The sequence below is a fragment of the Anthonomus grandis genome, chromosome 5 (genome assembly GCF_022605725.1).
Source record: "Anthonomus grandis grandis chromosome 5, icAntGran1.3, whole genome shotgun sequence".
In the NCBI taxonomy this organism is placed as follows: domain Eukaryota; kingdom Metazoa; phylum Arthropoda; class Insecta; order Coleoptera; family Curculionidae; genus Anthonomus; species Anthonomus grandis.
Window position 1 is genome coordinate 33,381,092 of NC_065550.1, and position 26,158 is coordinate 33,407,249.

At 27.9% G+C, this 26,158-nt stretch overlaps 1 protein-coding gene across 2 annotated transcripts in view; it reads right to left on the bottom strand.

Moving 5' to 3' along the window:
• Nucleotides 1-7,345: 7,345 nt before the first annotated feature.
• Nucleotides 7,346-26,158, bottom strand: part of LOC126736877 (homeotic protein distal-less-like) — a 140,093-nt gene continuing 121,280 nt past the window's right edge. For both annotated transcript variants that reach the window (XM_050441486.1, XM_050441484.1), the window contains exons 4-5: nucleotides 23,688-23,940; nucleotides 7,346-8,050 (exon numbers count right to left, since the gene is read on the bottom strand). In XM_050441486.1, the coding sequence (XP_050297443.1) occupies nucleotides 8,032-8,050; nucleotides 23,688-23,940 (272 nt within the window). In that variant the 3' untranslated portion in view covers nucleotides 7,346-8,031. The remainder of the gene's footprint in view (nucleotides 8,051-23,687; nucleotides 23,941-26,158) is intronic.

Here is a 26,158-nt window from a genome sequence, read left to right on the forward strand (position 1 = left end):
CCGTAATACAGGTATATAGGTAAAGTTAAAATTTCCTTTTTTCCTGGACTTTTTAAGTCCAATTACGGTGTTTCCCAAACCTTTTGGGCGTCCCCGTTTTCGAATTTTCGATGGCATTTTTATTTTTTGCAGGTTTACGGTCGTTTCTTGGATTTGTTTTTTTGTTACTCTTGTGTTCCAAAGATTGAATGGCACCATTAAACAAAAATCAACAAGAAGATCAAGAAACGAAGATCAACAAGACAATAGGTTCCATCAATAAAGATTATTTCAGGGTATGCGTTTAAATAGTTTTTCATACGATCATCTTGAAAATAAATGCCTTTAAAAATGTCGTTTTTGTCTACTAAAATTTCGATGTCCGTGCAACCGTGAATATTTTTTAAAATTCTAACACATTCAAAATTTTTCTTTTGAGGTTTTGATCTATTATTTAAATTGGTCAGATCTTTTAAGGTTAGTCTACAGCCCGTTTCTTGTGTTATTTGATTTAAAATATTTTTTTTTATTTGCTCCTGCGTTTAAAGCATGTTGCGTATTAACTTTAATATTTTCGGGCAAATTTAACCTTTGTTTTGCAAGACAATTAAAATATGCTTTTGACGACGTATGATTGTGGTCATCTTTAATTTCTTGTATAAAAAGAAATTCTTCAAAAAAACCATTCTTCCAGTGTATAAAAAAAATAAAAAACTTAAACATTTCATTGCACGTGGATATTTTCAAACTCAATCAATTGAAGCCGAGGTATTCCTGAATTGACTACAATTAAATATCTTTTAATAATTTTTTATGAAATTATTTTCCTTCAAGTTGAATGTACTCCAAAGGTAATTTATTAATCTATTGATTCTATGAAAAGTTGGTATTAGGTTGTTGCTATTTTTAGCAATACTAGTTTTACCACCAAATTATGTAAGTTATTCTAGTCACTTGAAACTATTTTTCATGGCTTATTTACCTTGAATAGTCATTTCAAGTTCTAAGTAAATCTTTCAATTCTTATAGTAATTTTCTACTTATTCCAGTTAAATAATAATTTTTATTACTTATACGAGGCATTTAAAGAAATTTTTTTCTACTTCCAGGCTATATACTCTACTTACTCTACACACTTTACACATCTCAGATAACAAAGAAGATAACATATTGTAAACATCATAACTACGCGGACGACACCCAGATCTATTTCGCTTTTAAACATACTGATGTTTGGCAGGTTAATATAAAAATTAATGAAGATCTTAACAATTTATTTATAGAAACGCAAAAGTTACTTTTAAAAGTTAATCCCACTAAGTCCACAGCCATTCTTTTTTGTAGTGATAATAAACGAACAAATATTTTAAATAACTTGCAACTTTATATTAATAATGACAACATAACTTTTAAAAATTCTGCTAAGAATCTTGGACTTTTAATGGATTACAAACTAAGATTTAAGGATCATGTTACTCTTAAAATGAAAAGTGGGTACTCCGCACTAAAAATTATTTTTTCGCAAAGGGATTACCTAAATTTGCCTATAAGAAAAATGCTTTGTGAAACATTGGTACTATCCCAATTAAATTTTTGTGACACCATCTATGGCCCTTGCCTTGATTCTTCTGACTCATATAGAATACAAAAACTTCAGAATTCCTGTCTTAGGTTTGTATATGGCATAAGAAGGAGAGAACATATTTTACATAAGCTAAAGGTTGCGGGTTGGTTAAATATGTACAATCGTAGAGTGTTGCATCTTATTTGCTTCTTTTTCAAAATTCTTAAGTCAAGGATTCCTTCATATTTACATCGAAAAGTTAGATATCGGACTGACGTGCACAACTTGAATATTAGAAGAAAACAATTATTAACTATTCCTTCACACACTAAAGAATTTTTTAAGAGATCGTTTTCTTACTTAATAGCACACTATACTAACAAATATTGTATAAATGATTTTACCATGTCAGAAAAAACTTTTAAAATGAAAACTAAACTAATTCTAATGAATCAATAACAAATTACTCACTTAAGTATTTATAATAAAAAATTGTTTTTTATTTTTATTTTTAAATTATAAAATCTAATTATTTATATGTGCCAACCTTTTCCTTGTCCAATTCCAGTTCCTTTTCCTATTCTCTCCTTATCCCATCAGTATGCTTTTTATTCCTGTTGTATTAACTTTCTTCTTTTTTTCTTTAACTGGGAAAATGCTTTTGTTTATTATTTATAAGTGTCATTTATAATTTATAATTATTAAATATATATAAGGCCTCAACAGAATTCAGGGAATCTCGCAGGGGTTGTTCCTTGGAAGTCTGAAAACATGGCCTATTAGTCACCTTCTGGAATTTTATTTGTATTTGTATAAAATTTAAGTTCTATAGATATTTTTTAATTGTTTCAATATACATTAAATGTGCTCTTTGTAAATAACGAACTATTCAATATGTGATATGCATTTGGTTTATAACAGAATTGTAATTTTTTATTTTTCTGGTGTAATAAAAGTCTTATTATTATTATTATTATTATTATATTATTGACATCAATATTGCATTATTCTAGGCACTTGAAACCATTATTCAAGTCCTATTAGATTGGAATAATCATTTCTAGTTATATGTTAACCTTTCAACGTTTATAGTCATTTTCTGATAGTTTCAGGAGAACATTAATTTTTATTATTATTCCAGGCAATTGAAATAATTTTTTAAAAACTTTCAGGCTGTATTGACGTTATTATTGTAATATTCTAGGCACTTGAATCCAATATTCAAGTCTTATTAGACTGGAATAATCATTTTTAGTTATACGTTAACCTTTTAACGTTTATAGTAAATTTTCTGATAGTTTCAGGTCAATATTAAGTTTTATTACTTATTCCAGGCAATTGAAACTATTTTTTTTAACCTTCCAGACTGTATTGACGTCATTATTTTAATATTTAATTATTGTAATAGTATAGTAATTTTTATTACTTATTCCAGGCAATTGAAATAATTTTTTTGCAACTTCCAGACTATATTGACGTTATGATTGTAATATTCTAGGCACTTGAAAGCATTGTTTATATCTTATTAGACTGGAATAATCATTTTACTTATATTTTAATATTTTAAAGTTAATAGTTATTTTCTAATAATTCCAGTTAAATATTAATTGTCATTACTTATTCCAGGCAATTGAAGTAATTTTTGTCCACTTCCAAGCTATATTGTTGATGTCAATATTGCATTATTCTAGGCAATTGAAACCATTGTTTAAGTCTTATTAGACTGGAACAATAATTTTTAGTTATATGTTAACCTTTCAGCGTTTATAATCATTTCCTGATAGTTCCAGGTAAATATTAATTTTTATTAATTATTCCAGGCAATTAAAGTAATTTTTTTTGTTACTTACAGGCTATATTGATGTCATTATTGTAATATTCTAGGCACTTGAAACTGTTATTCATGTTTTATTAGACTGGAATAATCATTTCTAATTATACCTTAACCTTTCAACGTTTATAGTCATTTTCTGGTTTCAAGAGAACATTAAGTTTTATTACTTAATCCAGGCAATTGAAACCATTTTTTTTAACCTTCCAAACTGTATTGACGTTATTATTTTAATATTTAATTTATGTAATAGTATAGTAATTTTTATTACTTATTCCAGGTAATTGAAGTAATTTTTTTGTTACTTTCAGGCTATACTGGCGTCATTATTGTAATTTTCTAGGCACTTGAAGCTATTATTAATGCCTTATTAGACTGGAATAATCATTTCTAGTTATACGTTAACTTTTCAACGTTTATAGTCATTTTCTGATAGTTCTAGGTCAATATTAATTTTCATTACTTATTCCAGGCAACTGAAGTAATTTTTTTGTTACTTCCAGGCTATATTGACGTCAATATTTTAATATTCTAGGCACTTAAAACCAGTATTCATATCTTATTAGACTGGAATAATCATTTCTAGTTATACGTAAATCTTTCAACTTTATAGTTATTTTCGAATAGTTACAGGTAAATATTAATTTTTATTACTTATTCCAGGCACTTGAAATATTTTTTCATATCTTATAAGCCCGAAGTAGGAATTTCAAGTTTTATGTTGACTTTTTAGCGTTTAAAGTCATTTTCTTATAGTTCCAGGTCAATATTAATTTTTATTAATTATTTGAGGCAAATGAAGTAATTTTTTTGCTACTTCTAGGCTATATTGATGTCATTATTATAATATTCTAGGCACTTGAAATCGTTATTCATATTTTATTAGACTGGAATAATCATTTCTAGTTATACGTTAACCTTTCAACGTTTATAGTCATTTTCTGATAGTTTCAGGAGAACATAAATTTTTATTATTATTCCAGGCAATTGAAATAATTTTTTTTTAACTTTCAGGCTATATTGACGTCATTATTGTAACTTTTTAGGCACTTAAAACCGCTATTCAAGTCTTATTAGACTGGAATAATCATTTCTAGTTATATGTTAACCTTTTAACATTTATAGTAATTTTCTGATAGTTTCAGGTGAAAATTAATTTTTATCACTTATTCCAGGCAATTGAAATACTTTTTTTGCAACTTTCAGACTATATTGACGTTATGATTGTAATATTCTAGGCACTTGAAACCATTATCCATATCTTATTAGACTAAAATAATCATTTTTAGTTATATGTTAATCTTTTAAGGTTAATAGTTATTTTCTAATAAATCCAGTTAAATACTAATTTTTATTACTTATTCTAGGCAATTGCACTAATTTTTTTGCTACTTGCAGGCTATATTAACATCAATATTGTAATATATTAGGCACTTTAAATCATTATTAATGCCTTATTAGACTGGAATAATCATTTCTAGTTATACGTTAACCTTTCAACGTTTATAGTTATTTTCTGATAGTTTCAGGTGAATATTAATTTTTATTAATTATTCCAGGCAATTAAAGTAATTTTTTTTGTTACTTCCAGGCTATATTGATGTCATTATTGTAATATTCTAGGGACTTAAAACCATTATTCATATTTTATTAGACTGAAATAATCCATTCTAGTTATATGCTAATCTTTCAGCGTTTATAGTCATTTCCTGATAGTTTCAGGTGCAAATTAATTTTTATCACGTATTCCAGGCAATTGAAGTAATTTTTTTGTTACTTTCAGACTATCTTGGCGTCATTATTGTAATATTCTAGGCACTTAAAACCATTATTAATATCATATTAGACTGCAATAATTATTTCTAGTTATACGTTAACCTTTCAACATTTATAGTCATTTTCTGATAGTTCCAGGTCAATATTAATTTTCACTTATTCCAGGCAATTGAAGTAATTTTTCTGTTACTTCCAGGCTATATTGACATCAATATTATAATTTTCTAGGCACTTGAAACCATTATTTAAGCCTTATTTGACTGGAATAATTATTTTTAGTTATACGTTAATCTTTCAATGTTTATAATCCTTTTCTAATAGTTTAAGTTAATTATTCATTTTTATTACTTATTCTAGGCAATTTCAGTAATTCTTTTGCTACTTCCTGGCTATATTGACGTCAATATTGTAATATTCTAGGTACTTGAAATATTTTGTATGTCTTATTTGCCTGGAATAGTCATTTCAACAAATCATATTTAAAAATATAGTTCAAAACCATACGAGTTTTTCTACTTTCTAAAAAAGGTAAAATTAATAGGATTTCTTCGAATAATTCTAAAGTGTCAATGTCTTTTTCATTTCTAGACTGATCACTTAATTTAATTTGCAAGTCCGTACAATATTTTAAAATTATATATTTATTATTGTCAGAAATGACAGTTTTAAAAAATCATATAAAAATCCAAATGCTATTGTGTACTCTTTAATTAAAGTAAATCTTTTTTAAATTGATAATATAATTACATCTATAATTTGGTAATCAAAATTAACCCTAAAACTAACTTTACGGTCAATAATGGGCTCGTGGCCGGCTTCATAATCAAATAGCTTTTTTTTCAATTTTTTGCGTAATGGCGAACATTCTTCAAAAGCTGGTTAAATCTAAATCGTTAGCAGTATTCCTAGCGTTTTCTATTCAGTTCGTTTTGCTGTAAAATAGTTTTGTAAGATATCAAGTTCCTTCAAACAATCTACCATGTTTATACTAGAGCTCTGAAGCAATTCGCTTACAATATTTATTTTTGATAAAACCAAATTGATACGGAAAGAATAAATTTAAGATTTTATTTTTTTTCCAAGCGTTTCAGCCTCATTTCGGGTATGAATATCACGTTTGAGATCAGAAGATAATTCACAGAGAGCATCGTATATTTCGAGGAGTGAATGTTTTAAGGCTTTAAGAGATTCAATACGACTTTCCCATCACGTGGTAGAAAGAGGTTTTAAGGTTAAATTTTTCACATTACTTTGGTTAGAAGTTATAAGTAAACCTGTCAAATTATATGGTCATTTTTATTACTTATTCCAAAAATTATAAAGTTATTTTTTTACAGCTTTCAGGCTATAATGACGTCTTTATTGAATTATTCCAGGCACTTAAAATAATTATATATTTTAATGTCTCATTTGCCTGGAATAGTAATTTCTAGTTATATGTCAATATTTCAATGCATATAGTCACTTTTTGATAGTTCCAGTTAAATATTCATTTTCATTACTTAATCCAGGCAATTAAGGTAATTTTTTTGCTACTTCCAGGCTATAATGACGTCATTATTGAATTATTTCAAGCACTTGAAACCATTATTCACGTCTTATTAAACTGGAATAATAATTTCTTATTATATATTAACCTTTCAATGCTCATAGTAATTGTCTGATAGATCCAATAAAATATTAATTTTTATTACTTATTCCGGGCAATTGACATAATTTTTTTTGCTACTTTAAGGTAGTTGCCTTAATTATTCACTTTCAGAGTAAATAGGCCTGGAAAACATGCCTGGAATAGCCAAAAAATTTTCCAAAAGTCTGGAAATATAAATTGAAATCCAGTGCCTGGAAATAATAAAAAAAATCTCTTTCCAATTTCCTCCATTTAAAAATCACTGAAAAAAATAAAAAAATTACCTCAAATGTTTGGATGGTCTGGATGATTGGAAAAATTACCTTAAAACCTGGAAAACACAAAAAATTACTGACTGGATTTAATTAAAAATCTGAGATGCAAAAGTTATGAATTAATTAAGACTTGAGAAATGTCTTTTTGTCTCAAAGAATTCTAAATTGAGTCCTTTGTACACTTACACAATTGCCTCATATCCATATTTTACAGATTCTGCTGATCTACTTAAGGCGTTTGACATGTTCACGTAACTCCTCAGGAAAAAATACACACAATAAAACCAAAGTAAATTCATATTAGATTCATTTATTTATTCTTAGAGTCATAGCCACCGTAACTATTTATATTACAACAAAAATGCCAGAAAAAAAATAAAAATAAAGAAAAAACTCCAGGGTGCTTCCTAAGAATGACGAATAATTTACATTTATTTATTTACAACGACATAATAATTATTCATTATATAAATCTAAATAATTATAATTATTATTCACATTATTTATATTATTATATAAAAAATTACAATACTCGATTCGAATTACTCTTATGATCTTTGGAAGAAGGCTCCTGAACACTATACGTATATGCAGATAACAGTGTGTCAGTTATTTTATTTAAAAAGAAAAAAAATATTAATTAAACAAACATACAATACAGAAAAACATTTTTTTTTGTTTGTTTCGTATAAATGATTATTATTATATTGCACCGAAATCATTTATCAACTAAAAACTATTTTACACGTGTTTTTTTTTGTATTTTTTTTCTTACCAGTGCAACAGCAGTTTGAACTGGTAAAAGTGAAAAACATCATTATAACCTCTGAGATCTCTACGCTCCATTATATTACACATAAGAAAAACAATCAAATTCAACAATAATAAAGATAACATACAAAAATCACTGGTCACAGTTTCTTCTTTGTTAATAGGGTACAAAATTCCTAATTAGTAACTAATCTTCCGGTGTATATTAAACCGCCGGCCACACCCTGAAACAAAAGAGAAAATATTTTAGTAAATAAAATAAAAAAGTTTTTTTTTTGGGATTTTGTAAAGGCTTTTGATAAGGTATGAGAAATTAATTTTTTTAACGTAATTAATACTATTCCAGATTCCTTTTAATTCTTTTTAGTTTTTCTCAATTTTTTTTCAAAAAACGTCTAAATTATTGATGAATTTCAGAGAGTAGGTTGGTTAACAAAACCATGACTAATTATGTTAATAATGTTAGGGCTAGTCTTGTTATTTTATGAGAAATGCATAAAAACTTCTCTAACCCTACCAAAACTTAACCCTGTCAAAGGCCTTAGGGAAGTCACGATAGTCAGCTTCAATTTGAATTCTGCTGGTATTACAAAACTCCTTTATACTGGCATTTTAAAAAATAGTTAAGCAAATGAGTTCTAAATAGGTAATTGCTTTAAAATATGCTATCATTGGTATAAAATAATCTGGTTGGAGAAATATGCTATAGACGAATAAAAATCTAAATTTCTGGTACTCAAAAACCATATATAGTTGCTGCTTTAGAATAGCTTGCTGCCGCTGTTTAAAAAACTGGAAATTGAAGGAAAACTACTTGAAAAAATAGGAATATGAAAAGAAAGTACTTATTTTGAGTACTAGAAAGAGATAAACACGATGCAGGCCTTAACTATCCAGAAGAAAAATAAGAATAGGATTTTCCGGAGCAAAAGAATATATTTGGAAAACTGTAATGGAAGTGTATTTTGAGAGTTGGTAAAGGCTTCTGATACCGTGCTTTTATTGGAAACTATAGTCCGTATGTTTTAAATAATGCGGGCAATTAAAGAAGGTTTTACAGTAAGGAAAGAGAAATTAGAAATATTTCAAGGATCAATAAAAATTACGTTAAAAGAAAATTAGAAAAAATCGAAATTTTTGAAACAAAAAAATATTTTTATCTGCAGTAGATAAAAAACTGGAAAACATGGAAAATAGTTTAAACTATTTGAGAAGTAAAAAAAAGCTCAACTGCCTGGAAGAAGGAAAATCGGATTGTCTGGAACAAAAAGAAATTTATTTGGAAACAATTTAATGTTACGGTATTTTGGGACTTTTTCAAAGCTTTGGATAATTTTTCTTGTTAAAAAAAATTGAAAACTGAAATCAAATTAAAATATTAAGAGAATTCAACGAGTGCCTTTTTTAATAATAGAAGAAAAAAATAATGTCGTTTAACTTAGTTTTATAAAATATTCAATAATATTAATTTTTCTAGGCACTTGAGGATAAAATAAAAGAAATCTAAAGATATTGTGAAAATTTTTAATTTCTTTCAGGCATTTGAAAGACTAAAAAATGCAGAAAAACTATCTGTAAAAAAATAAAAAAATCATTCCTTAAAGTAGTTAAAAATATCTCTTTTTCTTTCTAGCAGTATAGTTTTCGAAGTGGCTGAAAGAGAGAGAAAATTAAATGCATGGACAATGAAAAAATGTTTTTTTTTTATTTCTTTTAAGGCAGTCGTAAAAAACTGAAAAGGGAGCACACCTATTTCAAGTACTAAAAAGAGAAAAACTCGACTACCCAGAAAATTGTAATTGTATGTAAGTGTATTTTTGGAAAGGCCTGTGATACTGTGTTTTTAAAGGAAATTATAGTCCATTTTTTTGATTAATACCGGTAATTGGAAAACAGGATTGAACTACCCAAAAAAAATTACCTGAAAGAAAAATTAAAATCGGATGTGAATTTCTTCACAAAAGAAATCTATGTTCAACATTTTCTTGGTTACTTTCAAACAGTTTAATTACAATAATTTTAACTACAATATAAAACATTTTATAAGATATGTTCATTTTTCTTTTCATGGTAGTTAACATTGTTTTCAGCTTTTTACATTTCAAAGCCAGATAGTTAAAAAAACGTTTAAATTCTTAATTAATTCGAGGCAAATTGTATAAATGAATTAAAGTAACTGCCTGGAAGAAAAAAAGGATTTATTCCAGGCAGTTGAAAAGGAAATGGACGAAATTACTGTAACTGCATTAAAAAAAAGAACTAAAACTTGAAAAATGAAGGATACTGCTTAAGCTATATAGGAGAATTAAAAAAAAATCAACTGCCTGGAAGAAATAAAAAAAACTTGAACTACATCAACCATATTCCTTAGAACTTAACTGAAAAATTTCCAGAAATGTTCCAAGAATCAAATTCTTTAGTTACGTTGAGAAAAAAAAAATCGAAATTTATAAATAAAAAAATCCTATTAACAGCAGCTGAAAAAATAAATAAAAGATTTATAAAATTAAAGAAATTTTTTTTCCTAATGCAGTTAAAAATTAATTTGTTCCATTTTTTAAGAGGCTGGATTTATCAGCTTCCTAGAAGAACTACGAAAATTTTGTTGGTATATTTTCTTGTTGGTGATGTTGTTGTATTTTGGGACTTTGTAAAAGCATAACATATTTGATGCTGTTAAAAAAGTTAACTTAGCTACCTCAAGTAAATGGAAATCGAAATGAAATTTTTTGGTTTTTCTTTTTTTATTAGTAGAAGTAGGAAGAACGTCGTAATTTAACTTACGTTTTATAAAATTGTCAACAATATCAATTTTTCCAGGAGAAGTTAAAAAAGAAAGAAAAGAAATCTAATGAAAATGTCAACGTTTTTGGTTACGTCTAGGCAGGTAAAATAAAATAGTTTTAACTATAATACAAATTTTTTTTTTAAGAAATGTTGCTTTGGGTAGTTTTTTTTAAAGTTCAAATATTTGAGTTTTTAAAAAAATATTCCCTTAAGGTTTTTACATTTTTAGTCCTTTTAAAGCCAGATAGATAAAAAACATCTAAATTCGTTATTAATTCCAGGCAATCTGCTTTAATTCCCTGAAAACAATTAAAAAAAATCAACTGCCTGGAAGAAAAAAAATATCTCAGATAGTTAAAGAAGAAAATGGAGAACGTCCCAATAAAAAGTTACGTTAATTACATTAGAAAAAAGAACTAAAATTTTGAAAATAAATAAAGCCGTTTAAACTTCATTAATGAATTAAAAAAAAAAAACAACTGCCTGGAAGAACTAAAAAATTACTTGAACTACATTATTAGGAAACAAGCTCCTTAAAACTAAAATTCCTTAGAAACTTATATGTCAATTAAAAATATAATTTTTCCAGGCATTTGAAAAAATAATAAAAATCTAAAGAATAGAAAGAATAAGAAAAATCATAATCTTCTGAAATAAGAAACCTTTTTATAGGGAACTCACAAGTAATTTAAAAAAAATTAATTTTTTTTATTCTTCCAGGCAGTTGAAATAAAAACTGAAAATTAGGAAAAACTACTTTGATCAATAAAAAAAAAAGAAAAAAATCAACTGCCTGGAAAAAAAAACTTGTTTCCTTTAAAGTAGGTAAACATGCTTAAGAGCCTATTTTTTCAATTGCCTGGAAGAAATCAAAAATTACTTAAACTACGATAATAGAAACTGAGCTCCTTAAGATGAATATTCCTTAAAAACTGACATGTCAATGAAAAATATAACTTTTTCCAGGCGTTTGAAAAAAGATTGAAAAACCGGAAAAAAAATTAAAAATCGAATTTTAAGAATTAAAAAAAAAATTCCGACAGTTGGAGGACAACTAGAAAACTGCCTTTTTATTAAGAAGTCACCAGTTTCCTGTCTTGAGAAAATAAATGGTAAATAAATAACAAATTATTAGTTGTTGGAAAAACAGTGAAAAATTACTTGTAGCAAAAAATGATCCAGACCTAACTACCTGGAAGAAAAATGATGACCTTCTGAAATAAGAAACCTTTTTACCAGGAAATTACAAGTCATTTAAAAAAAAAATAATTTTATTTCTTCCAGGCAGTTGAAATAAAAACTGAAAATTAGAAAAAACCACTTTGATTAATAAAAAAAAATAAAAAAATCAACTGCCTGGAAGAAAAAACTTGTTTCCTTTAACGTAGGTAAACATGCTTAGGAGCCTATTTTTTCAATTGCCTGAAAGAAACCAAAAATTACTTAAACTACGATAATAGAAACTGAGCTCCTTAAGATGAATATTCCTTAAAAACTGACATGTCAATGAAAAATATAATTTTTTCCAGGCGTTTGAAAAAAGATTGAAAAACCATAAAAAAATAATAAGAATCGAAATTTTAGAATTAAAAAAAAATTGCCGACAGTTGGAGGACAACTAGAAAACTGCCTTTTTAATAAGAAGTCACCAGTTTCCTGTCTTGAGAAAATAAATGGTAAATAAATAACAAATTATTAGTTGTTGGAAAAACAGTGAAAAATTACTTGAAGCAAAAAATGATCCAGACCTAACTACCTGGAAGAAAAATGATGACCTTCTGAAATAAGAAACCTTTTTACCAGGAAATTACAAGTCATTTAAAAAAAAAATAATTTTATTTCTTCCAGGCAGTTGAAATAAAAACTGAAAATTAGGAAAAACCACTTTGATTAATAAAAAAAAATAAAAAAATCAACTGCCTGGAAGAAAAAACTTGTTTCCTTTAACGTAGGTAAACATGCTTAGGAGCCTATTTTTTCAATTGCCTGAAAGAAACCAAAAATTACTTAAACTACGATAATAGAAACTGAGCTCCTTAAGATGAATATTCCTTAAAAACTGACATGTCAATGAAAAATATAATTTTTTCCAGGCATTTGAAAAAAGATTGAAAAACCATAAAAAAATAATAAGAATCGAAATTTTAGAATTAAAAAAAAATTGCCGACAGTTGGAGGACAACTAGAAAACTGCCTTTTTAATAAGAAGTCACCAGTTTCCTGTCTTGAGAAAATAAATGGTAAATAAATAACAAATTATTAGTTGTTGGAAAAACAGTGAAAAATTACTTGAAGCAAAAAATGATCCAGACCTAACTACCTGGAAGAAAAATGATGACCTTCTGAAATAAGAAACCTTTTTACCAGGAAATTACAAGTCATTTAAAAAAAAAATAATTTTATTTCTTCCAGGCAGTTGAAATAAAAACTGAAAATTAGAAAAAACCACTTTGATTAATAAAAAAAAATAAAAAAATCAACTGCCTGGAAGAAAAAACTTGTTTCCTTTAACGTAGGTAAACATGCTTAGGAGCCTATTTTTTCAATTGCCTGAAAGAAACCAAAAATTACTTAAACTACGATAATAGAAACTGAGCTCCTTAAGATGAATATTCCTTAAAAACTGACATGTCAATGAAAAATATAATTTTTTCCAGGCGTTTGAAAAAAGATTGAAAAACCATAAAAAAATAATAAGAATCGAAATTTTAGAATTAAAAAAAAATTGCCGACAGTTGGAGGACAACTAGAAAACTGCCTTTTTAATAAGAAGTCACCAGTTTCCTGTCTTGAGAAAATAAATGGTAAATAAATAACAAATTATTAGTTGTTGGAAAAACAGTGAAAAATTACTTGAAGCAAAAAATGATCCAGACCTAACTACCTGGAAGAAAAATGATGACCTTCTGAAATAAGAAACCTTTTTACCAGGAAATTACAAGTCATTTAAAAAAAAAATAATTTTATTTCTTCCAGGCAGTTGAAATAAAAACTGAAAATTAGAAAAAACCACTTTGATTAATAAAAAAAAATAAAAAAATCAACTGCCTGGAAGAAAAAACTTGTTTCCTTTAACGTAGGTAAACATGCTTAGGAGCCTATTTTTTCAATTGCCTGAAAGAAACCAAAAATTACTTAAACTACGATAATAGAAACTGAGCTCCTTAAGATGAATATTCCTTAAAAACTGACATGTCAATGAAAAATATAATTTTTTCCAGGCGTTTGAAAAAAGATTGAAAAACCATAAAAAAATAATAAGAATCGAAATTTTAGAATTAAAAAAAAATTGCCGACAGTTGGAGGACAACTAGAAAACTGCCTTTTTAATAAGAAGTCACCAGTTTCCTGTCTTGAGAAAATAAATGGTAAATAAATAACAAATTATTAGTTGTTGGAAAAACAGTGAAAAATTACTTGAAGCAAAAAATGATCCAGACCTAACTACCTGGAAGAAAAATGATGACCTTCTGAAATAAGAAACCTTTTTACCAGGAAATTACAAGTCATTTAAAAAAAAATAATTTTTTTATTTCTTCCAGGCAGTTGAAATAAAAACTGACAATCCAGAAAAACGACCCTTATTAACTAAAAAAACTGACAACATTTAAAAAATGAGACAATTGAGAACAACGGGATTAAGTGACAACTGATATTTTTGATTGAAAGTAGTAGTCAATTTTTTTTAAGAGACTTGGTCGAAGTCTCGAACTTATATTACGATTATTGATTAATTGGTAACACGTGTTTCGCGCCTAAAGGCATCATCAGACCTAATCAAACAATTTAAAAAATGTTACATTTTTTAGAGACAGCAAACTTAAGGCGTGCAAAATACCGATAAAATACGGACACGGTTTTTTTATTTTTTATATTTATAGCATTATTTACGCGTCAAAAGCCTATACAGAGCAAACTCTGTTTCACTCTCACTCGTTCTCATTATTTATACTTTTTCCATAGTAGAAGTTATTTCCGATGGCTCTCCAATTAATTAGTCGCCATTTAACGTTTTCAATATCCGGAAAAGTCGCGTCTTAAGCGGAATTAGTGGCGGGCGTCTAATTAGATTAAACGTCTCTCGGGCACGAAACGTATTAATAACGGAATATCGGTCGTTCCAATTAGAAAAATTAATTTTAAGTTTCGCTTTATTGCATTAAAGGTTGGCGCCTATATACCGCTATCACTTCTAGACTTTACGGCTTCTTCTCACTTTACTTTAAAAATTTTTTTCTTATTTATTACAAGCAGTTGAACAAATATGAAGGAAACAGTAATATTTTGTGTCATTTTTTTGGCTAGGCAGTTGACATCTTTTTGTATTACATCTTTTAGTAGCCATTTATATCCTTGTCCATTTACTGGCTTTAAAGAGCTTGGAAAGCAGTCCATGTAATTTTTTCTAGTAGTTGGAAAAAACAAATCTATTAAATTAAAAAAAAAACATGTGGAACTACATAGATTTTTCCTCCCATGCACTTTTTTTATTCTTTTTAGATACTAGTTCAAGTTGGTTTGATCCTTATTAACTAATACTTAATTGACTGAAAAACATTTTCCCATTAGATAATTAATGTTGGTATTTCCCAATTTGTTCAACTAAAATCAGATCTATTCTCAAAAATAATTTAATGATTTTTTTATTCTTCCAGGCAGTTGAAATAAAAATTGGAAATTAAGAAATATGACTTTAAATAGCTAAAAAAATCGACGAAAAAATGTACAAAGAGCTCAATTTTGTTCACATAATTTTTCTGTTTTTGTCATTTTGTAGTTATTTTTTAACTGGCTGGGTTATTTCTCGTGCTAAAAATTCGATAGTAGTGGTGAGTACTTAATGTAGTTCAAGGAATCCTTAATTTTTTTCAGGTAATTAAATAAAATACCCTGCTAAATATGTTTAACTACTTTAAAGGAAAACCTTTTTTTTCTTCCAGGTAGTTGATTTCCTTCAATTTTTTTAGTTAATTAAAGGAATTTTTTCTCGATTTCCACTTTTTTTGCAACTGCTTGGAAAAAAAATCTTAAATTAATTCTATATAAATTGCTGATAAAAAAATTAAAAATAAGCTAAAATGGTTTTTTTATTCCAAAAAATTAAGTTTTTCTAGCTGGATTATTTCTTGTTTTAAAAATTCGATAGTAGTGGTAAGTACGTTGATTTCTGCAGAAAGGATTTTTGTTAAATTAATTTCTTGGAAAAAAATTTCAGTTTTTAAGAAATGTTTGTTTTAATTTCCTCCTAATGTAGTTCAAGGAATCCCTAATTTTTTTCAGGTAATTAAATAAAATACTCTGCTAAATATGTTTAACTACTTTAAAAGGAAAACCTTTTTTTTCTTCCAGGTAGTTAATTTCCTTCAATTTCTTTAGTTATTAAAAGTCGTTTTTCTTGATTTCCACTTTTTTTGCAACTTGGAAGAAAAAAAATCTTAAATTAATTGTATACAAATTGCTGATAAAAAAAAATTAAAAATAAGCTAAAGTGGTTTTTTATTTCAAAAAAGGTAGTTAAGACCGGGATGCTTTTTTGATTGTTTAAATAATTCTTCAGTATTTTTCCGATAACTTGTCAGAAATTAAACAGTTAAATTTTTCATATTTTATTTACCATTTATCGACAGCAAAAACAACTTCTTAAGGTAGTTTTTAAACTGCCTGGATTTTTTTTGTTCTAAAAATTCAATTTTTATTATCCTTTAATGTAGGTAAGATCTATGTTTTTTTGTTTCTTTTCTAGTACTTAATGTTTTGTTTTTCAATTTCCTGGAAAAAATTATATTTTTTACTGACATGTCAATTTACAAGAAATGTTTGTTTTAAAAAGTTTAATTTCTATTAATGTAGTTCAAGGAGTTTTTTATTTTTCTGGCAGTCTAATAAAATACCTCATTAAGCACATTTAACTATTTTAAAGGAAGACTTTGTTGTTTCTTTTAGGCAGATGATTTTTTAGTTCATTTTTTAATGTAGTGATTTTTGGTTCCGGATATGTCCAAGTTTTTGTTCCTTTGTTAATGTAGTTAAAGTACATTTTTTCTACATTTTCTTTTTTTTTTGTCAACTGCCTGGAATCAATCTTTTTTTCTTCCAGGCAGTTGAGACCTGGATCTTTTTTTTTAAATATTTTATGATCAAGGTAGTTTTTTATTTGTTTTTCAACAGCCTGAAATTTTTTTTTGTCTTAGAAATTCGATTTTTATTATTCTTCCAGGTAGTTTCCATTTCTTTTCTGTTTTTATTTTTGGAACCAAAAGTGAAGATTCCTGAAGTTTTCAGGTTCTATTTATTTTTTTTAATGTAGTTGAAGTAATTTTTTTAAAATTATTTTCAACTGCCTGGAAGAAAACTTTTCTTTTCCAGGCATTTTTTTAAAACAATCTGTTAATTAGTTTAAGCCTAATTTAGATTTACGAATTTTTTTATCAACTGCACTTAAAAACGTCTTTAGTATCAGAAGTTTCCAGGTTCCAGTTCTTTTTTTTTAATGTAGTTAAAGAAATTTTTTATATGATTTTTTTCAACTGCCTGGAATAAATCTTTTTTTTCTTCCAGTTTTTTGTTTCAACTCGAAAGTTGCTGGTAAAAAGGTGTCTTATTCCACAAAAATAGGCTTTTCGTTGGTATCAGTTTTCATGTACTTGGGACCTGGATATTTTTCATACTTGATGATCATTTATTTATTCCAGACAGGAACAATAATTTTTCAAAGCAGTTTTTCAATTAACAATTTTTTTTTGTCCTAGAAATTCGATTTTTATCAGTCTTTCATGTAGTTGAGACCCTTGTTTTTCTGTTTTTATTTTTGGCACTTAAAGTGCTTTTTTGTTCAATTACTTGGAAAAAAATTATACTTGGCGTTAAAATATCAGTTTCTCAGCTTAATTTTAATTTTTCAATTTTTCATTAGTGGTTTTTCTCATATTAATTTTTCAGCTGCCTTGAAGAAAATTAAAATTTCGACGTTTCATTGTTTTTTAATAGTAGTTTAGATATATTTTTTTAATTTCTTCCAGGCAGTTGAAAAAATAAAGAAAAAGCAATTTGAAGACCTGGCATGTTTGTTTTTCCTCTTTCCACATACATTAAAAACATTCATTTTTTTTAGGTTAATACACCGGTTTTTATGTCAGTTTTTTTCAAATTGACTGGACGAAATTAGAAATATTAGACACTATTTAAGGCCTCTTCGCTGTTATTTCTAATACCAAAAAAAATTAAAGAAAAGAATATTTATGATATAATTAAAATGAGTTTCTTTACTCTTAATCACTTTACAAACATTTTATTAATAATGCACGAGGATTTTTTCTTCTCTAACTGCTTTCAACAAAAGAGTTACTTATTCCAGACAGTTGAAAATTGTGACCTTTTGAAGTTATCTTGCCAATAACCTGGAAATTACTTAAATAGTATTATTATTTAAATTTCTTCTTCTATGTAGTTAAGACCTTTTGTTATTCAAGAAGTTTTTATGAAAAGCCTCGATGTTTTTTCGTTATATTTAGGCTTAAGATGAGTTATTATGGAAAATATTTAATTTTTTTATATTGCATTTTTCCAAAATGAAATTGGCCTCATTTCTTATGCATGAGTAAATAATTTACACTTTTTTTAAAAATTGGATGAAAAACAGAATATTTTAATCAAATTTTATTTATTAAGGAAAATCTGTTCCTCCAAAATTAATTTAAAAAAATCATCGATTACAAATGAATTTACATTTTAGCACAGTAATTGTGCATTACAAGAGACCCTTAGATTTTTCGTTATTTTACCAATGAAAAAAAAATATTTTATACTTTTTTAAAGAAAATTGAAAATATTTTTATATTGCAGTTGAAATGAGCTCCTTTTACCTTTGATCAGTTTTCAAATAATCCATTAATGAAAAAGATGTTTTTCCTTCTATAACTACCTAAAACCAATACAATCAAGAGGGCCAAATTTCCATAACATTTCCTATCCTGCTTGCACTCATCAGACCCAAATATTCAACTTTCCCTAAACGAACTACTACCAAAAAAAAAAATAAAAAAGAAAAACTTCGAACTTTCTTCAACCCGAAGGCATCGCGACGAGAACCGCGAAACCGAGAGAAGAACCTCCAGTTTACTTGCTGACGGTGTCTTGTCAGCGAATATTTTTTGTTGTCGCATTTTTTCGCTGTCGGTACCTTTTGTAGTGCATTTCGTTCTTTTGTTAAATATTTGCGATGCCAACTTTCTGGTATTTTCTCTCTCCTTCATGCTACTTCATAGTATACAACTATTCGAACGTATATCTAACAAGCCTTCTTCTTCTTCTGCTTCGCTCGTTTCGACTTCATCGAACTGATTTCTTTTGACCTTTAAAGGGCCGGAATGTTCAATCAAATCAAATGATTTCTTATTAAAATAAAAACCCGTTTAAAATTACCGCCACCTAGACTCGTCATATACATAGGTACGTTTTTATTTTTCATTAAAAACGACGCTAACGAATGGGGGTTTAATTAAATGTGGAATAATTAGTACATGCAAAGTACAAAAAAAATGAAATCCAAAGTAAGGATCGTGATGGTCGGCGGTGACTGTAATTACCGCTTGCGTTATAGAAACATTAACGGTTTAAGTTTGAAGCAGCCGATGTGGAAAGAGTTTTAAGCCTAAAAAGTTTCTTTGTAAAACTGATAAGAGTATTTTTATAATTTGTGCAGGCTGTAATCTCAAAAAGGTGCTACAGTAGAAATATTACTGCCAGCCAGTTGTCCTGTCAATTATTTTAATTATGGTTTAGGAAACGTCTAGATCTTCCGGGCAGTTGGACTACCTAAGCAGGTTTAAATAAATAGATTTCAGTTTTATTCTAAGGTAATTTACAATATTCATATCTTTTTAGGTATTCTCCAATTGCCTGGAGAGAATTAATGAATTACATTAAGAAAAAACCTTAATAGAGGATCTTAATTACCCAGACGAAAAAATTTAAATAATTACATTTTTCCTATTGCCTTCAGAGAATTGGAGAAATAAGTGGAAGAAAAATGACTTTAACTGCCTAAAAAGGTTATACGAAAAAAATTGTTTTTCCTTAAGATTTATTCCACCGCCTGGAATAAAGAAAAAACTACATTAGAACAATCAATAAAATCGTAGTTTTGAACTGCAATATAAAAAATATTTATAAATGCGTGGAAGAAGTTGGAATTTTCACACTTCATTCCAATATGTGTCCATTTTTGTGCATACTAATTTTTTTAAGACAATGACTGTTTTTGAATTATTCAGTAGAGTGCGCTAGACTTAGTATATCTTTTATCATTAAAATATTTTTGTGAAATACTGATTTTCTTTAATGGCTTTAATTAATTTTGATCTTACTTGATACATAAAAAACTAGGGCTTAAGACTTCGCAATATAATTTAAAAAAAGGCACAATAAAATGATGCTATTTATAAAAGCTACTTAAATAAATAGGTCGCAATTATACAGAAGAAGAAACTTAATTTTTTTAAATATTTTTAGGCATCTGGAGGAATGACTTTAACTACGTAACCAAGTAATAATTTTCAACTGCCTGGAATAAATAAAGAACTATGATGCTTGATTGTCATGCATCTTAATTTAAGTTTTAGGTCTTCAACGTCCAGTTATTTATTCGTTAATTAATTAAGCTTTTCTAGATGCCCTTTTTATTCATTGTTAATCGTTTGAACCTTTTAACCTTGTCGGAGGCACTATATCTTTAATACAGAAACCCCTCAATTTGTGTAAGTAATTTTAATACCTTTTGTAATTTAATACTTTGAATCTTTATCTTATAAGTTTCCTTGGTTCTTTATAGATCCCTCATGATGGACATGTTATATGTCCAAAACATGTAGGATTAATAATTTTTAAACAAATTTAGTGGAGGATGACCGAAGCATTTTTAGTTACTCATTGAAATAAAATTGAGTTTTTGAACTGCAATATAAAAATAATTTAACTTTTTATACTTTATTCCAATATTAATATAAATAGAAATTGTTTTGAGTTTTGTTTTAATTTTTATTTCATCATCTTTTTTTCAAAAACATGAATTAGGTCAGCTTTTTGCGTATTTAATTTTGGAGGTTTTAAGAATTTCTTTTCATTCTCTAACTGTGTTGAAATTTAAAATTCATGCATTTTCTTTTAAATTATATTAAGAATTAGAGATTCTCTTTAATGGCTGAAATTGAATTAAAATACTAGTGTCGATTCCATTTTTGAAAAAAGGATGAATTTTTTGAAAAGGGGCTTTGGAAATTTTGGAAAAATTGAATTTTTTTTCCAAATAAACAATCTTAGAACTAAATAGCATAAAAAACCGATAATAAAATGATGCTATGGTAAATTCTAAATTGTAATAATTCTAAATTCTTTGTGGCATCATGAACCAATGATACAAACAAAAACAATAACAAATTCAGGCCGACCACTCAAGTTGTAGGTACGATGTGCCGCAATGTAGAATACTGTCACCGCTACTTTTTATTATAAAATCAACTTTCTTATCTGATTAGGACAAATTTTATTACACTCACAAGTGGTCACTAATAAAATTTTAGAATGGTATACTGACAATGAGTTAATTTTTAACCCTTAAACGTCAGTACTTATTTATTTTCTAAATCCTCATGTGGCCTAAATACTACCTTTCAAGTACAAATGAATACTGCACAATAAATGTCCAGACTACGAAATTCTTGGGAGTTAATTAAGGAAGGCAATTTGCAATAAATATATCATAATAAATTTAATAGATATTTGATTTATTCTATATTGCCACTTGGACATATTATATATTTTTAAAATTTGTAAAAGGTAGCATCTCAAAAATGAAAGATTTTCTATATATTAGGTATATCAAAGAAAGTTCTCTGTGATGTCTCCTATGATGTTGGTGACTGACTCTTAGACATTATTACTACGTCACTAACTAATAGTATTTTTCATAAATTCTAAAAAATATCCCTAAAGTTTAAAATACCAAAAAGTGCAGTGAGTTCCTACCAATTAATACTTTATTAGTCTATGAGTAGCTCCTTGATTTTTGTGACAAAATTTAATAATAGTCGAGATTTCGTGATCACTACTGCGACTCTATAATTGTTAATATTTGTGATAATTTTCACAAAGCTATTGACTGTGATAATGTGATCATATTATTTTAGCAGTGTTCTGAAATTTTAATAGAGCTTTTGAAACTATTCGTACACAAATTCTAATAATATTGGGAACTAGGGATAAAGTGTTGAAACACTACTTGTAGAATAGAGTCCAGTGTCTTATATTTAAAAATAGTATGTCTGAGTTTAATTATGCTAATTGTGGTGCACTATAGCGAACTATTTTTCAAGAAATGCAAATGAACTTCATGAATTGCTTAATAGGCTTAAAATAAATTAATTTGAAATGCGGCAAAATCAAAATTCTATACTAAGGAACCAAAAACTAGTAAAATGGAATGAGACATTACTTGTATTATTGTGAATGGGAAAAACAGTCATTATGCAAAAGAAATTAAATATTGGGGTACTATTCTAGATGCAAACTTAAATTTTAATGGCAGCGCAGAATACATACATAATGCGAAAATTATAGTTAAAATGGGAGAGTACAAGAGACTCAAATTATTTTTTTTTTATTGATATTTAAAATAACTCGGCTATTGTATAGTTGGTTTTGGAGATACATAAGCCTTTTGTATTCGATTCTTAACGTGGCTCTCAAAATTTAGCTCATAATCAATCAAAAGTCCTAAATTACACGCAGATTAACAAATTTCCAGCTCCGTCTTGTATATTTATGTTATTAAAATTAATTTTTATTCTTGTTACACGATGGAAAAAGAGAAGCTCAAATTTGACAGAGTTAAGTCTTGTGAAGTCTTGTTAAAATGACAGACCAGCTGTATGTGATCCGCAAATGCTTCCACTTGATAAAAATGTGGTGATTTTAGATGATAATCTCACTGGAATACTCGTCACATAATTTTATTATTTGAGTTCTGATTTCGATCTATGAATTAATAAGTTCTGATGAATCTAATTCAAATTCATAATATTCGTGATTTATTGTCGAAGACTTTTGACTAATCCAGGAGTATGAGGATGCTCTTTAATCCCTTCTCATATGCTTAAATAATATCATTTGTATCCACTGCTAAAGCACTAATTGTTGTATATATTATTATGAAAATGTAAATACGTTAATTATTCTCCAAGTTTTTGTACTATTTTTATTAGTATTCTGTAGTTAAAGGTGATTCGTAGGGTTTCTTTAGGGTTCTACTTACATTTGGTTTATTATTTTTATCTATAGTGTTTAGTTTTTAAGTAGTTCATGTTGTTCGAGAGCCCCAATTTAGGGTATTTAGGTTATATTATTGTAAATCCCTGTAGTTCTAATTTTCTAGAATTTGTATACATGCTTGCTTTGACTGTCAGTATTCTCCTAAAATTATTAGTCTCTTTCGGCAAAAACAATGAAGATAATTCTAAATATTTCGAAACTATTCCATCGGGTTTTAAAAAGGACGCGCTTCGTGACAATTCATTCAGTTTTTAATTGTTTAGTCAGTTTGTACCTTGGAAACAATTAAACGACAGTCAAGGCGAGTTAGGTTAGTGTTTTTGACGTTAACAATAAAAGTGTGTTCCCGAATTTCGCTACAATATTAAGCGAAATGTTGATTTTATTATTTCAGGATTTACAAGATTACTTGGCAATTCGGTGTTTTGTTGCTTAGTAGTATAAATGTTAAAGTTACTAAAAATAGCCCATGGCTCTTTAGCTGATTTTGTGGTCCTATTAACATTGATATATTCTCTTTTTTCAGATCTGATCACAGGAAGTGAATAATTCCTCACTTCTTTATCCTATCTATTCCAACTGATTTTGAAGCTTTCAATTTTTGAAGAGCCTTGTCCCTTTCTTTCATAAGAAGTTTTAAATTGGGGGTCAACGATAGAGCTTTTGGCTTTGTGACCTTAACAGTTTTATGTGGAGCATAATTCATGAATGATTATTTCTTAACAAAAAAAAAACTGATTTGGTACTTACGTAAGTAGGCCGGGATTATCCGTCGGATACCACGAGTACTGTGGGAGGTAGTTGTGTGTAGGGGGATGCGGATGGGGCGCGGGATGCGGAGGATGCGGGTGCACCGGCTGTTGGGGTTTGACGTCCCAACCGCCCACGGGACTCGGCGCCGGTTGTCCCGACATGTCCGACCCCGGCGTCGAACTGGGCGTCGGGCTCGGGTGTTGCATGTAGCCGCCCGCCGCCGGCGATCCGCTAGACGAACCGCCCCCACCTGAAACAACAATAAAACCGTATAAACATTTATAAAATTCATTTCTAACTTAAATTATCTTATTATTTTTAAACCTTTTAGTATCATATGTAAAACCTATTTTATTATTCTCTTCTTTTATTCTCAATTTGTTTGCCTTTTAAAACCAAACTCTTTTAATCTATATTTATTGTATATCAATGGTCCAGTTTAAACGTCATTAATTTTAATACGTGATAGAGAATTTAAAAATAAATAGACTTTCATTATAAAATTTTTCTCAGAAACGTTAAATAACAAAGATAAAGGGTGTTAAAGTTAAGAATAATTAATTGTTTATTTATCATAACTTTTAAGCTACCAGCTCAATTTTAATTAAATTTCGCATACAGGTTATTGTAGTGAATTATCAATTACTGATCAAGCCAATTTAAAAAAAAATGCTAGTCGCGTAACATACGGGGGGACTTGGTCCTTTTTTGTCTCAAATCTGCGAGATGATAATTTTTTTTATAAGAAGTTAATTGTTAGATTCTCCATTTAATTTGGAAAAAAAAAGTTACTCTTGCAAAGTTATGATTTCAGGCACTTTTTAAAATATCTTAGTTAAATTGTACAGTATATGGCTAAAGCTCTTTAATAATTCCTCCAGAGGATACACAAAAAAGGTTAACGAGTGAGGCAGTCAGAAAGTAACGTTTGAAAGAAGTGTGTGTGAAAGAGGGGTTAGTGGCCACATTAAATAGTAATGAATATGAGAGAAATAGTTGATCTTAAGTATCTAGAAGTATGGCCATTATGAGTAAGTTCGTACAGATCTGTTTTATATTGGGCATTTTTGGTTCCCGCACAATTAGGTGTGAAAGCCTCTGCTCAATTAGGATCGATTGTAAAATTCCTCGAGTGCAGGCTATAGCTAGTCGCCAAACAAAGAGAAATCCTATTATCGTATATCTAAATATTGGCATGTAACATTGTATTAATTGTTGTGAATTGAGAAACTGCAAGGAGACCGAGGTTTCCCGGTGAGTATATTTTAATATTCCAAAAGTTGACAGAACAGTATTTGTTTGTTTTATTTTTATATGATCGATTTTTGTCTAAATGTAAAATAAGAAGGACTGAATTTGCAATTGCAGATACTCATTGATTTTACACATACAAACTGAATATGATAAACAGACCGGTATCACCATTATAGGTCAGTTAAATTGGCACCCCAGTTGATTCTTTTTTGGCCAAAATGCTAGCACAGAGAACCTATATCTACCGCAGGCTAATGGACTACTTTTTAAAGCTTGCGCATTATCCTTTGCAATAATATGAAGGGGTGAATTCTGAAAGTAGTGTTAGGTTAATACGTGTGTGTGTGTTAAAAAAAAGTATTTTTTTTTATATAAATTTTAAACTCAAACTCAAAAAACTCAAAACTTATTTAACTTAATTTAACTTTAGGTATACAAGGGGTTCCTCAAAGGAACTTTGCTTCAAAAAGTTATATTACGATAAATTTTATGTTACGTTATATTTCGTTATGTTACGTTATATTTTGATAGATCAAACGGCATTTTAAAAAAATAAAAAGTGGTAAGGTTAAGGTTCCTTTAAAAAACACCTCGTAAGTTATGGCACACTGATATGATTTTTTTAAGTAATAATTCTTTTCATAATTTTTCATAATTTTTAGTAAATAACTTTTGATTTTTTACTACTGAAGCATTTTAAATACTGAACCTAGAATTAAAAAACAATTTTTTTTGTTAACAATAATCTGCTTGATAATACTGATAGCTAATGAATTTCTTAGTCTAATATAAGAAGAATTATTGGAGGTGTTAAGCGAGATGTCTCCTTCAGACAAGCTGCGACTTAAAAACGGCTCATCTTCTTTACTTATTGATTTTTGGTGATTAATATTAAAATCAAAGTTAAAGTATTTATGATGATCTACTAAACGTTATTAAAATTATTTTGATATCATTGGCCGTTTTAAAGATATGGCTATTTAAATGTTGCTTCACGTCGGCAGACAGTCACTGGGTCATACTCATAATTTTTGGTAAATAACTTTTGAAATACTGAAGCTAGAATCAAAAAACTAACTTTCTTTGGTTAGCAACAATCGCTTGACAATACTGATTGCCAATGAATTTCTTAGTCCAATATAAAAAGAGATATTTGAGCTGTTAAGCCAGATGTCTCCTTCAGACGAGTTGCGACTAAAAAATGGCTCATATCT